At 50.5% G+C, this 16,533-nt stretch overlaps 2 protein-coding genes across 2 annotated transcripts; both read left to right on the forward strand.

Annotated features, from left to right (window-relative positions):
• Positions 1-2,197: 2,197 nt before the first annotated feature.
• Positions 2,198-4,038, forward strand: LOC124685947. Its single transcript, XM_047219971.1, has 5 exons — positions 2,198-2,558; positions 2,656-2,873; positions 3,099-3,227; positions 3,528-3,659; positions 3,749-4,038. Exons 1-5 carry the CDS (start codon positions 2,219-2,221, stop codon positions 3,860-3,862), a joined length of 933 nt encoding a protein of 310 aa, XP_047075927.1. The 5' UTR covers positions 2,198-2,218; the 3' UTR covers positions 3,863-4,038.
• A 2,539-nt stretch (positions 4,039-6,577) lies between these two features.
• LOC124682803 (nuclear pore complex protein NUP43-like) lies at positions 6,578-9,677 on the forward strand. Its single transcript, XM_047217412.1, has 5 exons — positions 6,578-7,243; positions 7,324-7,393; positions 8,739-8,973; positions 9,060-9,133; positions 9,220-9,677. The coding sequence occupies exons 1-5, from the start codon at positions 6,654-6,656 to the stop codon at positions 9,292-9,294; spliced, it is 1,044 nt and encodes a 347-aa protein (XP_047073368.1). The 5' UTR covers positions 6,578-6,653; the 3' UTR covers positions 9,295-9,677.
• The last annotated feature ends 6,856 nt before the right edge of the window (positions 9,678-16,533 follow it).

Raw genomic sequence — 16,533 nt, forward strand, 5'->3', positions numbered from 1 at the left:
AATTGAAAGGCCATTGCGGTACCTCGAGCGGTAGCGCGAGCGGTAGTACCGCTATGTGTCCACGTGGATAAGTTCTGTGGGATTTCGAATCCAGAGCGGTAGTACCGCTTACCAAAGAAGTAGTACCTCTTAGGCAAAAACTGCAGGTAACGGTTGGATTTTGGGGGGCCTAAGGGCCCTTCTTCCCAACACGTTTTTCTCTTCTCTCTCTCTCTCTCTCCTCCATTGTTGCTGAGCTTAATCCTTGAGGATCTCCCCAACCATCCAACCAATCTTGTCCAAATTTTGAGGAGTGGTGGAGGAGGCCCCGATCTATAGTTCTACCAAGAGAGATTTTCACCAATTTGTGCTAGTCCTTAGTGGATCTTGGAGTTAGGATTCCTATGGTGGAATCTTGGAGGAAGTGCACCTATGGAGGCTAGCTTGGTGTTGTGCTAGCCCCATAGGTTGTTGGGAGCCTCCTAGTGTTGTGGAGCTCACCCCAACCTTGTGAAGAAACCACCGCCTCGACCGGTGCCATAGTGGAGAAGGGGGAGCTCCTTTGTGGAGCTCTCTCGAGGAAGAAGGTGAGGCCTTCTTTCGTGGTGTGGCCGCCTAGCCTCTTGTGTGAGGCTAGCACCTACTCAACGCAGACGTACTCTCTTTTGTGAGGGAAACTGCGGGAAACAAACCTCGCCTTGTCTCCACGCCATCCGATTGTCCCGCTCCTTACTCTTACTACCATGCTTGTTTCCTTTACTTGTTTCACTTGCCTAGGATCATACTAGGAACATCTCCACCACTAAAGCAATCACCTTTACCTTCCGCACCGCTAAAACTGAAAAAGGATTAAAATTTGTGTAGCGTCCATTCACACCCCTCTTGTCTGCTACGATCCATTCAGTAATGTACTTTGCTGGGACTTTGTGTTTCTCCAAGGCCCACCACATGACGTGTCGCGGTATCTTATCGTAGGCCTTCTCCAAGTCAATGAAAACCATATGCAAGTCCATCTTTTGCTCCTTGTATCTCTCCAGGAGTTGTCGTACCAAGAAGATGGCTTCCATGGTCGACCTCCCTGTGCATGAAACCAAACTCGATTTTTGGTCACGCTTGTCATTCGTCTTAAACGGTGCTCAATGACTCTCTCCCATAGCTTCATTGTATGACTCATAAGCTTAATTCCACTCGTAGTTAGTACAACTCCGAACATCCCCTTTGTTCTTGAAGATTGGTACTAATATATCGCGTCTCCATTCTTTCCGGCATCTTGTTTGCCTGAAAAATGGAGTTGAAGAGCTTAGTTAGCCATACTATTGCTATGTCTCCGAGGCCTCTCCACACCTCAATGGGGATACCAGCAGGGCCCATTCCCTTGCCTCCCTTCATCCTTCTCAACGCCTCCTTGACCTCAGACTTATGGATTCGCACAGAACACCTATTGGTATCATTAAAGGAGTTGTCTAGTTCAATGGTAGAGCTCCCAGTCTCCCCATCGAACAGCCCGTCGAAGTACTCCCACCATCTATGTTTAATCTCCTTGTCCTTCACTAGGAGCTGGTCTGTTCCATCCTTGATGCATTTGACTTGGTCAACATCCCTCGTCTTCCTCTCTTGTATCTTGGCCATCCTATAGATGTCATTTTCGCTTTCCTTCGTGCCTAACCGCTGGTAGAGGTCCTCATACGCCTGACCCCTTGCTTCACTCACAGCTCGCTTTGCGGCCTTCTTTGCTATCTTGTAATTCTCCATGTTCTCTGCACTCCTATCCAGGTACAGGCATCTGAAACAATCTTTCTTCTCCTTAATAGCTCTAGACATCAGTGTTCCACCACCAGGTATCCATAACTTCGCTTCTACTTCCCCTAGACACTCCAAACTCCTCTAAGATCACCTTACGAATACAGGTCGCTATCTTCATCCATATATTATCCGCATCACCTCCTTCCTTCCAAGGACTCTCCTTAATAACCTTCTCCTTAAACGCCTGAGCTACCTCCCGCCTTAAGCTTCCACCACTTCGTTTTAGGAAATGGAAACATTGAAACTTTTAATCTCTCATCCAAGCATCCAAGGGAAGCCCAAGGTCGTTGAGCCCAGCACGGCTCAGTCTACGTCGGCCACAAATTAAGCAGATAAGCCCATCCACAGATCTTGTGGCTCCCCTTTAACGCCTAACGGCACTCTTAAACAAACGCCGTCAGCTCGCCGCCCGCCCACATCCTCCCCACCTGTCGGAATGGCCCTCAAAGCCACCGTCTCCGTCCCCGCCGCCGTCACTCCGCTACCCGCAGTCCGCCGCCGCCTCCTCTCCTTCTCCTCCTCCTCCTCGAGGGCGGCCGCTTCCAAAGCTCTCAGGATTTCGGCAGCGATGGCCACGGCGGTGCAGCCGGCGGTGGTGGTGGGCGGCGGGCGCGTGGGGCAGGCGCTGCTGGGCATGGGCCCGCTCGGCGGGGATGTGCTGGTGGGCCGCGGGGAGAAGGTGCCGGACGCCGCGCCCGCCGGGCCCATACTGGTGTGCACCCGCAACGACGACCTCGACGGCGTGCTCGAGGCCACCCCGAAATCTCGCTGGCGCGGTATGATCATCGCGTCTCTGCTCGTGCCGAAATTGCTTTACCGCTATGCTGCTGCTTGGTGCGTGCTGGGGAACTCCTTGAGCTGATAATGGAGCAGATTTGGTCTTCTTCCAGAACGGAATGCTGGATCCGTGGCTCCAGAGCAAGGGGTTGGTGGATGCGAACCAGGTCCTCGCGTACTTCGCCGTGTCCAAGCTTGGAGAGCCGCCCGTCGACGGGATCACTGACACCAACCCGGAGGGGCTCACCGCTGCGTTTGGCAACTGGGCTCCGGCAGTGGCGGCTCGCCTCCAAAATGGAGGACTTACCTGCAAGGTGCCCTTCTTCGGCATTTCGTTACCCATACTTAACAATTCAGCAATTCGGTAGTTGCCTTTTCTTTTTTTTGTTCAGATATTGCGAATGTAGTCTTTCCAAACTCTTTCTCAGGGCAAGTATTGCTTTCTTTCGCCATGCCTGTCCTTCATGATCAATTCTGTAACATGCACAGTACTGAAATATCTATATTTGTGGTAATCCTCCTTGCAACCTCACAATTAGGTGCTTGAAAAGGAAGCCTTTCAGAAGCAAATGCTAGAAAAGTTGATATGGATTTCAGCTTTCATGCTTGTTGGAGCTCGTCATCCAGGGGCAACTGTTGGTGCGGTTGAAAAAGAATACCGATCTGAGGTAATATTTTCTTATTAGTTCCAAGGTTGAAAAAAATAAAGGTGTACAGTATTGTGCAACATAGTTATTTGCCCTTCACCTTAGTTAGAAATGATTGCAACATATCATATTCAAGGAAACAACATATGCTGCTGTTTGGAGCTGCATGTAAACATTCCTAAATAATTCATTCGATCATGTCTTTTGCTTACTTCAGTAATTTCTTAGATGATGCTCCAGGATTGAGCTTGACAATATATATGTCCAAGCACAACAGTCACTCTTCCGATACCAGATCCATGTGTTTGTTTTCTTTTGCAGGTATCCAGCCTGATAGCTGAATTAGCATCTGCTGCTGGTGCCGAGAGGGGGCTTTCATTTGACGAAGGCATAGAAGAGAGGCTTTGTGCCTACTCCAGAGCTGTGGCACACTTCCCGACCGCTGTGAAAGAGGCAAGTCCTACCACTGTCGATCTATGTAACGAAAACCTGCACTTGCACCATAGCCTTCAAATTATCATGCAAGCATTTCGATGTGGCAGTTCAAGTGGAGGAATGGTTGGTTCTACTCTCTCTCGGAAAAGGCCCTGGGGGAAGGAAAGCCAGATCCATGCCCACTCCACACAGCTTGGCTCAAGGAGATTAAGGTCATATAGAGGATTTGTATGTTCCCGAGATGCGGCCTTGGGTTAAACTTCTGCAGGACTTTTAAGGTGTTTAACCGTTGATGTTATGTATAGACTGTAGAGCAAACTGCATTTTCTTATATGTACGTGTGTTGAAAATAACCTTGTGTATGTGAAATTGTAGTAATTAGACAGGTTGTTGCAAACTTGCAATGTACTATGAGCATGATCATAAAGGTAGAGCATGTAGCATTACACAGAAACGCCGTGCACAAAAAAAATACATTTCCCATCATCTCCAGCAGGGTCAGCCCTAAACTGTTTTTCAGGGTTGCGGCAAGAAAAAAGAGTTTCAGAAGAAGGCAATGAGTTTCAGAAGAACCCCATAAAAAAGAGTTTCAGAAGAAGGCGTACTGAAAGAGGATTTGTTGGACACTTCAAGCAAAATAGGAAGTTCGATTTCGATAGGATAGCACACTTGCTTGAACACCACTGGCTGCCATCCAAAAGAAGGCAATCCAAAACGTTTTGTAACAATCCTTTTTGTAGCTTGGAGAAGCACAAACAATTTACAAGGAAGAGGAGTCTAGTTTAGAACATTGTTGGCTCAAGATGAAAAACATTGAGAAGTGGCAAGGCAAACAATTTACAAGGAAGAGGAGTCTAGCTTGGAACATTGTTTGCTCAAGATGAAAAACATTGAGAAGTGGCAAGGCAAACAATGTACAAGGAAGAGGAGTCTAGCTTGGAACATTGTTGGCTCAAGATGAAAAACATTGAGAAGTGGCAAGGCATTTCCCAAAACAATAATAGGTTGAGAACCAACAAGTCTAGCAGACCATATGAGCGCATGAGCGGCAGCTACAGAATAAAAAGATTTGGATGGAGGTAATAATCCAACTCCTAATTCTACACAGCTTAATCACAAGAGCAGACTACCATGAAGGACTATAGAAGGAGAAGTTGACCAAAGGAGGAGAGATTGTACTACAACAGGACGAGCTCCCAGAATTGTTGGTGGTGAAAGAGAAAGAAAGCAAGATCAAGAGCCTAAGATAATTTTCTGCGATACGAACACCTTGAAGCCAGAAGATGTGAGAAGTATATGTTGACGATGACTTGAGGTCACAGATTGCTGCTGCAAAAGGTGGCTGCTCTCAATGGTGGCTCCAGTGGTACAAGTGGCAGCTTCAGAAGTTCAGATGTCAACTCGTTGGTGATTCTCATTGCTCGATGCCTCTGGCTCGAACGCAACAGCAGGGTCTTCGATAGGTTAGCATCTATGCCGTCGGAGGTGTGCCGCAAGATTAGGGTTAAGTTCGATCAGTGGAAAAAGGCTAAGTTGTGTGGAGTTTTGGGAGAGATCGAGTAATTCTTCTTAGGTGTGGGTGAGGTGCTAATCGTTCTCGGTTGGACCCTCAAATCTTGTAAATGACTTTCCCTTTATATCTTAATATATGAAGACACGCATCTTACATGTTCTTGAAAAAAGATGTCAATTTGATGGTGGTAGAGCGGTAGTGGTGGCTATATGGAGGTGATTTTTGGTGGTGGAGATGGTACTGGTGGCGACATGAGCCAAATTTGAGCTAGGTTGTGCTTTTTCTGTGAACTCTTTATGATGCTTAGAGCAACTCTAACAGAGCCCGTAAATATCGTCGGAACTGAATTTTATTGGCGGATTTACGGGTTCGGGCCGAAAGCGACATAGAACTGAATCGGAGGCCTGGCCCGTAAAACTTTCTCAGGGCCCGAGAAAGTGAGCGCACGACCCCTATTTAACCAGGTTAGGGAGGGGAGTTCGGTTCCGAAATCCTACTCCCCTCCGCCGCGAAAAACCCTCGCACTCCGGCGAGGAATTCCGACGGCTCCCTCGTGCTCTCCGCTCTGCCGCGACCTCCCCTCCGTTCGGAATGGCGCGCGCACGAAGATGTGGTAGGGGAGGCGGCCGAATCGGCGGCGGAGGCTCGCCGCCTTGTCCGCTGGTTTTGCGCTCGGAGACGGCGCGCGCAAGCGGGCGGCGCGCAGGTGGCCGCACAGGCCGACGCACAATGGGGCACGCAATGGGGACGACGAGGTTCCGTCCGGTGGCTCGTGCAGCCCACCACTTCCGTCGCGCCCCGACAGCAGCGACGACGACGAAGCGGCAGCGCTTCCCCTCACCAGCGGGAACTACGCAGAGGAGGCGACAGTGATCGAGCTCGCCGCCCTCGTCGTCGCCTAGGCTTCCTCCGCCGTGAAAGACCCTCCTCCGTCGCGCTAGAGCCCCCGGTGACTATCCCGGGGCCAAATTTTGGTCAAATTAGGCGCGCGGCGTAGGATTAATACTTATTTTGGTTTATTATATGTAAATTATGTTTGAATGTAGCTCGATCGGAGCAAAAAAACTCGTTGCATTTCTCATGTTCATCGCCAAAAATTTCCCGCGATGTTTGATTTATCTTTTCAGTTCATCTTTTCAGTTTCTATTCTGAGTCTCGACTAAAATCAACAAAATCGAAAAATTCGGAAGATTGAACTCCAGATTTCCGGTTCACACTTTTACGGACACTACTAGAGATGCTCTTGCACATTTGCTATTATATGATTTTTTCATTTTTATGCTAAAACATTTAAAGTTGGATTGTGCTGATTGAATAGCTTTGAAAATATTTGATTTCTAAGTATTCATGTCTGAGATAGTGTGATTTCTTTCTTTCTATCCAAGCGACGGAAAATTAAGCCCCCGCTCCACACTTGGCCGATTTCTTTCTGCCTCCGTAGTCCAAACTCCAAACCCCCTCAACGCGGAAGGGCGGCCAAACCCTCGAAACAGGCAACAATGGCGGACGACTCCCCCTCCTTCCGCCGCCACCCACTCCCCTTCTCCATCGACCTCGTCCGTTGGCTCCCTTCCTCTACCTCCTCCGCCCGCCTCCTCGCCGCCGCTGTCCACGATCCCACCATCCCTGCCTCCTCCCACCTCCACCTCCTCTCGCTCCCCGACCCCGCCTCCCCGCTCGCATCCCTCCCACTCCCCTCCCGACCCACGGCCCTCCGTTGCTCCCCCGCCGTCCTCGCCGCCGCCACCTCCTCCGGCTCCCTCCACCTCCTTCCTTCATCCTTCGACACCGACTCCGTGATATCCATTCCCAGCGGCGCGGGTTTCCACGTGGGACCCGTGCGCGGGCTGGACTGTGGCGGCGAGGAGTGGGTGACGGCCGGGGAGGACGGAAGGGTGCACCTAGTGTCGGATGGCGGCGACGGGAGGGTGGTGGCGAGGAGGGTCTGGGACGGGAAGGGGATGCTGGGGTACGAGGCGGCGAGATGGGCGTCGTCTGCAGAGTTCGCCACCGGTGGCGCCGGCTGCGGCGTGCAGTGGTGGGACCGGAGGAAAGGAGACGCCGTCGTGGCGCAGTGCAAGGGCATCTGGTCAGTGCGTAGCAGGCTGGATCTGTACAATTTCTTCTGCTTTGCTTGATTGCTCACCTGATAAACTTGTGATTTTGTAGGGGCCGTGGTGTTGCCGCCGGCATAGTGCATTCCATTGATATCCATCCATCAAGAAAACATATCTGTGTGGTATGGTTAATATCGCTCTTTACATGAACTGCGAAGTAGTCAATTAGCAATATATGTTCATTTAAGTTAACACATGCGTTTGACAAAGCTTCGTTTTATAGCTTCCTATGATATTTGGTACCCTCTTATTAACCATAAACATAACCGTAATTCTTGTTCGGGAGGATACGTTTGTTGTTTCGTTAGATATTTGGCACTTGAGGATAATTGTGCTTTCACACATAAATCATCTAACACCAGTATAAACTAGTGGCTAAAGTAGGACCAATTTTTTTTAGGACGGAGAGCTTAGGGTATCTAGGACAAGAAACTATTCAGTTACAGCGTAACTACGCGATAAACTAATGTGCAGAGCTGAAAGTCAAACAACCAAGTGTCCATAAGCAGTAAGCCAATTTCCGACATGAAATTCAGTAGGATAGAACAACCAGTAAGAGTGAATATTTACGCCTATCCCAAATACCCGCAAAATTTCGTTATTCCAAACAGGCCCTGATATATTTCATCGACAGGATGCAACCCTGTATCCATAAACAATCAGTATAGAGGTAAATCGGTCTTTCAGAAAATGCGTGATTAGAATGGCACACACAGCAGTTATTGTAAGCAGTGCTCCTTTTGAGGTATATCCCGTATCCAGATGTTTTAGTTTATGTATAAGAATTGAGCCTTTTTTCAGAGATAACGGCAAGTAATGTCCCTTGGGCTGGATGCTTTTGCTGATTTCATGTCAATCCTCTGAAGCTATGCGCAGTACTTCTATATGTTAAGCTTATATTGTGTGTAACCTAAAAAAACTGAAATGAAAATCACAGTAAGTTCCTGCAAATATTGGTAAAGCATTAGCTACTCTTTGCCATGAGTTTTACTTCCTGCATTTACCAAAGATGAGCAAATGATGAGCTGTGAGTAGCTTTGCCTCAACAAAGCCATCTTGTAAAACTCGTTTGCCATTGCAAATTTTATTGTCAGAGTTGTTGCGACCAATTAATGTACTGTATGATATATATGTAGTGGAACTGGAATGAGTTGGTCACTGTGGCAGGGTTATACCTGTGAAGTGAGCCTAATAACTGTTGGAGACTGAGCCTAGAAAGCAGTAGAGAAGTAGGGAAGTGTCAAGTTGATTGAGCTGCGGAACTTGGATCACATTGTTAAACGTAGGATGCAGGTGACTCCCTTGGTGCTGGTGACGGCAGCTACCCCATGTTACCTCTCAAGAACATGGGCCGTTGATGACCCAAACGCTGCTCCACCCCTATCGAGCACATAGTAGAAACAAGTTAAAATGTAGCATTTAGATAAGCCATTACTAGATAAGTGAATCACCTCTGAATGTTTCTAGGTGGGAGGCTCTTCGGGGGCAATATTTGCCTGGGATCTACGCTGGCCACAGCAGCCAATACCACTCTCTGGTGTAGGCTTGCACGAGACAGCAGAACCAGTCTGTGAAAGTGAGGTCTGGGAGGTTCTTTTTGATAACTACACACAGTCATCTGATATTATTTCGGCTGCCTCAACAAGAATATTACCTGTGATGATGTGCTCAGAGGATGGAATCCTTGCAATTGTCGAACAAGGTGAGCATGTAGCCATACAGCTATAAATGTTTCCACTGTTGACTTTTTCATGCAAATTGCTTAAGATACGCCAATTTTATTACCAGATGAGAGGCCCCTTGAATTGCTTGCCGAGCCCTGTGCTATCAACTCCTTTGATATTGATCCTCAGAACCCTTCTGTAAGTTTGTCTGATCTAGGTTGAATAGAGCAAGTAGTTATTTCTTTCAGTACCTGTTGTAATCAACTCCATGTGCTCTTACACAGGATGTGGTTTGTGCCCTGGAATGGGAATCAATTGGTGTGCTTACACGTGGAAGGGACGCAATGGCAGCAGAATGAAGACTTCCATTCTCCAGCAGTCCCATCAAAATTTCCCTGTATAATTTCTTTTAATTGCCTTAGGTGCAACTGCGCAAGAAATCAGGGTAAGTATCTTCCGAGGATACTGACATGCCGCCCTTTAGTTACTCGTTGACAATCATTAATGGAAAAGGTGTGTTTGGCTATTTTGTCTGTGGCTTTTTGTAAAGCCTTTGATGTACCGTGGAAGTGGGACTAGGTGATTTGAAGAAATTGTGTTGTCATTGCAATTGCGGATTGCATAATATTAGTGTAAATCTGGTTTATATGTAGCTGTGTAATGGTGTTTAGAATCGATGATCTTAGCTGGAAATGAGCTATTGTACTAAAGATTTTTGTTTAGTTAATCCATGTTGCCTTCGTGGAGTGCAGCCCTATTTTACAATTGCCTTGAGACTTCACCCGGAAACCAGAAACAATGTGGGAGGAAGCAAGGTTTTCTCCCTTCGTTGTTGGGTTTCCATTTTTCTTGCGAGGGAGTATGGAACTATCTATGTAGCATGCGATTTCAAAGGATGGGTCCCAACTCCCAAGCCATTGCACTTAGAGCCAGCTGTCTCCCCGGCAAAGCCCTAGGAGCTGTTTTTTCACCGGACGGCAAAAAATAGCCTAGTCAGGCTCCCGGATCCTCGTATTCGTTCGAATTTGGCCTTCATCCATCCGATGAGCCTATGTCAACCCTGGCCCTCCGGGGCGTGCTCGAGGATCCTCGTATTCGTTCGAATTTGGCCTTCATCCATCCGATGAGCCTATGTCAACCCTGGCCCTCCGGGGCGCGCTCGAAGAGTCCGGAGGAAACAAAAGCGCGTGAATCGTCGAGGAAAGTTCACACGCGCCTGGTGGCCCCGATTTGTTGGCGAGAAAGGCCGATTGTCGTCCTCATTGCATCGTCTTCCGCGCCTGCCGCTGATCAGTCGTTGCCGTAATGCGTAGCGTCCACGCGGTGAGTTAATACCGTCTCCTCGAATTCACGCGCTGCTCCCCTCTATTTATCGCGAAGCTACCGCGCCTGGTCGCATTCACCACCGCCGTCCCCTTCTCTCTCCACTCTTCTCTCGTCAAAAAAACATCGACTCCTCCAATGGCGAATCGTTTCCCCGGCGATGGCGCGGAGAACAACGGCTTCGGTCGGCGGTCCCTCCACCAGTGGGAGGGGCGGCTCCTGTACATGGCGGGCTACCCGGCGCAGCCGGACTTCCGCGCGCCTGGAGGTTGGCGGCTAAGCACGGGAGGCGTGCCGATTCCGCGGCCGCAAGGCGACGCCTGGTGTCAGAGATCGAGGCGGTGCTCGCCACCATGAGCGACGAGCAACGCGCCGAGCCACGCTTCTTCCCGGAGAACTACAAGGCGTGGACGCAGTTCTTCCGTGACAGGTACGCCCGCGAACTTGCCGCGTTGTTATCACCAGAATTTGACCGAGTGAGAGGTGGGCCGCGATCAAGATGGACTTGAAGATTTATATATAGAAGAAATACGTGAATCGGCCTTACATGCAAAGTTTGGGCTAGTTTGCCCTTGTATTTGTAACATATTAGATTACGTATCGGTTAGGAGTTAGAGTTTTACCCGTGCACGGTTAGGTGCACGCCCGAATTAGAAAGTCCCTTGGACTATAAATATGTATCTAGGGTTTATGAAATAAACAACAACCAACGTTCAACACAAACAAATCTCGGCGCATCGCCAACTCCTTCGTCTCGAGGATTTCTCCGGTAAGCACCATGCTGCCTAGATCGCATCTTGCGATCTAGGCAGCACAAGCCTATCTCGTTGTTCATGCGTTGCTCGTGTCGAAGCCTTTTTGATGGCGAGCAACGTAGTTATCTTAGATGTGTTAGGGTTAGCATTGTTCTTCGTATCATATGATGTCGTAGTGCAACCCTTATACATCTAGCCGCCCTTACACCTATCTTAGGTGTAGGGGCGGCACCCCGCTTGATCATAGTTTAGTAGATCCGATCCGTTACGGTTGCTCCTTGTTCTCGCAAGGATTAGTTTAACATCCGCAATAGTTAGGCCTTACAAAGGGTTGGAGGATCCGGCGGCGTGTAGGGTGGAGTTCGCTAGCCCTAGACAGGATGTTCCGGGGATCAACCTCGTGTTGGTTTTTAGGCCCTGTCTAGGATCGGCTTACGGTCACCGTGCGCGAGCGCGAGGCCCAATCGTGAGTAGGATGATCCGATTATGCGGTGAAAACCCTAAATCGTTGTAGATCGTTTTACCTTTATCTTGATCAAGCAGGACCACCATATATTCGGACACCTTCTACGAATCATGGGTGAATCGGCTCCTTGAGCCGATTCGCAGGATAACCTGAGAGCCGATCGAGGCTCGTATTTAATGTTTACGTGTATGCCATGCAGGAAACTAAGCGAGGCATCATCCAACACCTTCCTGACCAGGTATAGGTCAGGTGGCACGCCCTTGCGATAGCATCGGACGTGTGACCGGGAGGCTTTGCGGGCCGTCGCTCTGAGGGACTGGGGCCAGCCGCAGCCCTAGTTGTTCCCGGCTCTACTGTGTTGCCAGTCGCTGCCCGCCGGTGGGTTTCTGACCGCAACACATTCTGGCACGCCCGGTGGGACAATCTTCGACATCCACCGCATCACCATCTACATCCGAGATGGCGAAAAGCACTCCGGTCAAGTACAAGGATCTGACTGACGAGCTCAAGAAGAAGCATGACGAGATCAAGGCAGTCCTCGAAGCCGAACTCATCGGCTCTTTCCACGTAACCCGCTCCCATGGCGTCGGGTGGAACGGATTCTCACCTGAAGGCGCACTCGATGGAGTGGACCTGTCCGCCCCGTCGAAGAACGCACCAGTGTCGCTGCGTCGGGAGATCAACTACATGGTGGCTCATTCGCTGCACCGCCACTCTGAGAGCCTGGTGAACACTTTGGAGCGTGTCGCTCTGCGCGTGGTCCAGGAAATCATGAGCCACCGGTATTCTCCGTCGGGACCAGCTCTGGGGACTTACAAAGGAGAGATGCCACTCCAGTCCCATCCTCCGCTGCCGTTCGCATGGGCAGCACCGGAAGTGCCGAACTCATCGGCATACGTCGTCTACAAGATTGGTGGTGATCCTAGTGACTACCAATTCCTACCTAAGGCACCCAAGGAGATCCCGCACGGATACGCGTGCGCATACGTACCAGTACGCAGTGCACTGGGCACTCTCGAACCAGAGTTGCAACAGGGGCCTTCGGAACAGCGAGGAGGAACGTCGGGAGCCGATCTTGAGAAGCAAACGTGGTTAGCTAAGTACGCCACTCCGACAAACCTCCGAGCCCAGCTCCTGCAGTTGGCTCGGAACCGGAAAAGCAAGCATGGCTGGTTAAGTATGCCACCCCGGCGAATCTTCGGGGTTCGACACCTTCAGCCATCACCGCGGATCAGATTTGTACAATTCCGAAAGATCGGTTCGGCATGATGCCGAAAAGGAAGACGTTCGGCTACACCAAGCCGTACCCCAACGATTACGAATTGATCCCGCTACCACCCAAATATCGGCTCCCGGACTTCACAAAGTTTAGTGGATCGGATGGTTCCAGCTCCATCGAGCATGTGAGCCGATATTTGGCACAGCTGGGCACGATCTCAGCATCAGACGAGTTGCGTGTGAGGTTCTTCGCACGAGTCCCTCACAGGATCGGCTTTCGGGTGGTACACATCGCTGCCACCGAACTCCATCCGGACTTGGAAGCAGTTGGAAGAGCGGTTCCATGAGCAGTATCACTCGGAGGCTTCCGAGGCTGGCATTGCCGATCTAGCACAAGTACGACAGAAGCGCGGGGAGACAGTGTCAGAGTACATCCAGCGCTTCAGGACCATTAGGAACCGATGCTATTCGGTTCACGTTAGTGAGAAAGAAGCAGTCGAGTTGGCGGTGGTGGGTCTCTCATCATCGATCAAGGACGTGGCCTCCCAAGCAGACTACCCTTCATTAGCGCACATGGTGCAGAAGCTGTCAGCATATGAACAGCGCCACCCAGATGTTTACCGGGACAAATTCAAGCGTGCGGTGGCCCTGGTTGAGGCGGACAAGGATGAAGGTGCTGCGGGAGATCGAGAGGTAGCGAGTGGCTGAATGGACTCGAGCGGCAGGCCCCGTGTCCCGCAAATGGGTTAAGCCACAAGGCCCTCCAAAGGGTTCGACTTCGACGTGACCAAAACCGAGCAGATTTTCGATCTCTTACTCACGGAGAAGCATATAAAGGTACCCGAAGGCCACAAGGTCCCCACGGTGCAAGAGCTGAACGGAAAGCCATACGCAAGTGGCATAACACGTTCACCCACACCACTAACGACTGCAGGGTGTGGCGGCAGCGAATCCAAATGGCGATAGAAAATGGACGGTTAATTTTCAACCAATACGCCATGAAGGTCGACACACACCCCTTCCCCGCCGTGAACATGGTGGAATGCACTTACCCCGAAGGTTGCCAGCCGGGATCCTCGTTCGGCATCAACATGGTAGGACCCGGGCACCACTCCGGCAAAGATGGAGACGAGGGCGAGCTGCTCTCGTAGCAAGGACACGAGAGGAGGCCGCTCCACGCGATCGGCTCCGTCATGATGGCAAGCGCTACGTCACGAGAGGGAGAAGTGAAGAACATAAGATATCGGCGACCTCTCTCGATCACCTCCTCAACAAGTATGTGAGTCGGTATGACCAACGCCGACGATCCGGCGATGAGGATGAAAGAGATCGTCCGGCTAGAGAAGCCGGAAGACATCGTCGGCACGATCGCGATGAGGAGGAGCACGAGCGCCGTGCCAAGGAAAAGTCGGGGAGCGAGACGACGAGGACAGAGCATCGGGACTGTCCCTTCTTCGGATACTCGCTGGGATTCAGGAATGAGCCAATTGCCCACAATCGGTAATTGCCCAGAATGCAACCAGAAGAAGAAGGAGACAGCCAACGTGTCCGTGTTCAAGCGCCTAGGGCCTCTCCCGCCACAAAGCAAACGTGCTGAGTCCCCTCGGTTAGAAGATCTCGAGGATTCAGAAGACGAGGGGAAGAAGAAGACAGGTACCACCGGCCAAGGTGGTGCCCTGATGGGCTCAGCCGTTCCTAGAAGCGCGGGGTTCGGCGATTGCGCGGCCTGGAGGAAGCCGAAAGGTTATACTTGCATACACCGAGGAAGGCACGACCCGATCGGCTGCGAAAGTTCAGCGAACCCTGGATGAAGAGGGTCGTCCACGGAAAATGGAGTGGCGCCCCAAGCAAAGGAAAGCCGATGATGAAACATCGGCTGGCACAAACATGGTGCTCGTCCTTCCGACGAAGCTTAGTGCTCCACGATTACACGATGCACTCGAGGTGGACGACAGCAAGCGCACCAACATGATAAAGTCAGAGATTGGGCTGGTTTTGTCCACCGGCCTGACCGAGTAGCAAGAACAAACCAATGAGCAAGTATGGCGAGGCTGATCCTTGTGATCGGCCCCAAAAGTTTATGGAGGAACATTACAAAACCTTCATCGAGCAAGCAACGTGGAGGCCGATTTCAGCAATCGGCCAAAATTATCCTCACCATCCATTCTGCACGGGTTCGGCATTTAATCCAACAGGGGATACCGAAGAGCCGATACCATCAATTCTCTTGACAGAATCGGCTCGGGGGCACCTAGGTGGATGAAACACGAGGATATGCGGTAGGAATGTCTTGCAAGTGCCCAGCAGCCCAAGATATTCTTTGATGATGGGTATTGAGGTATGGGGGCCGATACATAAATCGGCCGTAAAAAATTCAAAAAATTTTAAGCACAGCCGATGCAGCAGACATCGACTTAACGATAGAAAGCTGATGCCGCCGCCATCGACTCTAGAACAATTACACGAGACCCACGAGAGCAGCCTCGGTTGCAATAAGCCTCGGTTGCAATAAGCCGACAACCCTGTGCGATAGTTCAGCGGTGACATCAATTTGACATGCAAGACACCGGCGTTCAACGGAAAAAAAGCTGATCGATGGGGCAAGTTTGGCTGGCTCTTCCTGGTGGCTGTTTTGGATTACCAGATTACCTAAAGTCAAAGCCTTTCCTGTAATGATCTGTGCATCCTCGCTGATGTTCTCGCCTTGATTAAGGCTCGGGGGGCAGCTAATTTGGTGGATGCTCTATTTTTCGGGAGCTGATTGGAGATGCATCGGCTGACCCTGTATCGCGGCCTTCTCCGAAAACACTGAGCTGCTTGTAGAGGAAGACTGCTAAGGCTACAGAGGGGAGTTGGAAAGGGAGGCTGTCGTCTTTTACAGGGTTTGGACCATCTTGTTGCTACAAAAAAGGGAGGAAGACTGGATTCTCAAAAATGGCCGATGAACAGTCATCGGCTATAGATTTGCGGAGTATCAAATCACAGTCTGAATTTGAGAAGTGCTTGACTGACGGTCTAATCGATATCTGAGCCCGGCTTCATGGGCGTCTATAAGAGGAGGGGTCTGATACGTTGATGTCGGCCTTGGTGAGACGAGCTGGAGGATTGAAATTGAACTAATTGAAAGATAAATCGGGAGAACAATTTTCATTAGTTCAATGGAGCAGCTTTACAAGGAAGAGCCGATGGCTCTCAAAAAGAGGGATCTGGTGCCTAGTGCACTGCTACTACTAGTCCTACTCTACTAGTCGTCGTTGTCCTCATCATCGCCGTCGTCGATGTCGTCGGCGCTGCTCCCAGGAAGCTCCTCGTCGCTGCTGCCCCAGCCTTTGGTCGGAGCTTCGTCTTCCTCGTCATCCTCATCATCCTCGCTGTCCGCCCAAGAGGGGAAGCGTTTCGTCGGCGGGTACCCAGCGGAAGAGGAGGAATCATCTTCCTCCTCCTCCTCTTCTTCTTCTTCGTCATCATCTTCGTCCTCGCTGTCCGCCCACATGCGGGAGCGCTTCTTCGGCGGGAGCTTGGCGGAGGGGGAGGCCTTGGCCTTTGCTACTTCTCCTTCTTTCTTCTCCTTGTCGGAGGAGATGGGGTTCGCCCCGGAGTGAAGGTCGTCCTCATTCTTGCTCTTCGGCGAGGATTGGAGGGGGAGGCCTGAGGGAGAAGAGGAAGAGGAGGACATTGCTACAGGAGGAGAGGGTTTTTTGTGCCGACCGCTAGAACAGAGGGGGGGGATGAAGAGGACTGATCAATCGGCACGGTTAAATAATGGGGAGCCTAGTGGAGATTTAATGCCATTGCAGTTTCCAAGGAAGTGATGCTAAAGCTATCGAATTTTACAT

This window comes from Lolium rigidum, chromosome 1 (assembly GCF_022539505.1).
Source record: "Lolium rigidum isolate FL_2022 chromosome 1, APGP_CSIRO_Lrig_0.1, whole genome shotgun sequence".
NCBI lineage: Eukaryota > Viridiplantae > Streptophyta > Magnoliopsida > Poales > Poaceae > Lolium > Lolium rigidum.

Coding starts and splice junctions, on each gene's coding strand:
- LOC124685947 (XM_047219971.1), top strand. CDS start 2,219: ATGGCCCTCAAAGCCACCGTCTCCGTCCCCGCCGCCGTCACTCCGCTA. Junction 2,559..2,655: donor CCCGAAATCTCGCTGGCGCG/GTATGATCATCG, acceptor ATAATGGAGCAG/ATTTGGTCTTCTTCCAGAAC. Junction 2,874..3,098: donor ATGGAGGACTTACCTGCAAG/GTGCCCTTCTTC, acceptor CCTCACAATTAG/GTGCTTGAAAAGGAAGCCTT.
- LOC124682803 (XM_047217412.1), top strand. CDS start 6,654: ATGGCGGACGACTCCCCCTCCTTCCGCCGCCACCCACTCCCCTTCTCC. Junction 8,974..9,059: donor CCTTGCAATTGTCGAACAAG/GTGAGCATGTAG, acceptor TTTTATTACCAG/ATGAGAGGCCCCTTGAATTG. Junction 9,134..9,219: donor TTGATCCTCAGAACCCTTCT/GTAAGTTTGTCT, acceptor GCTCTTACACAG/GATGTGGTTTGTGCCCTGGA.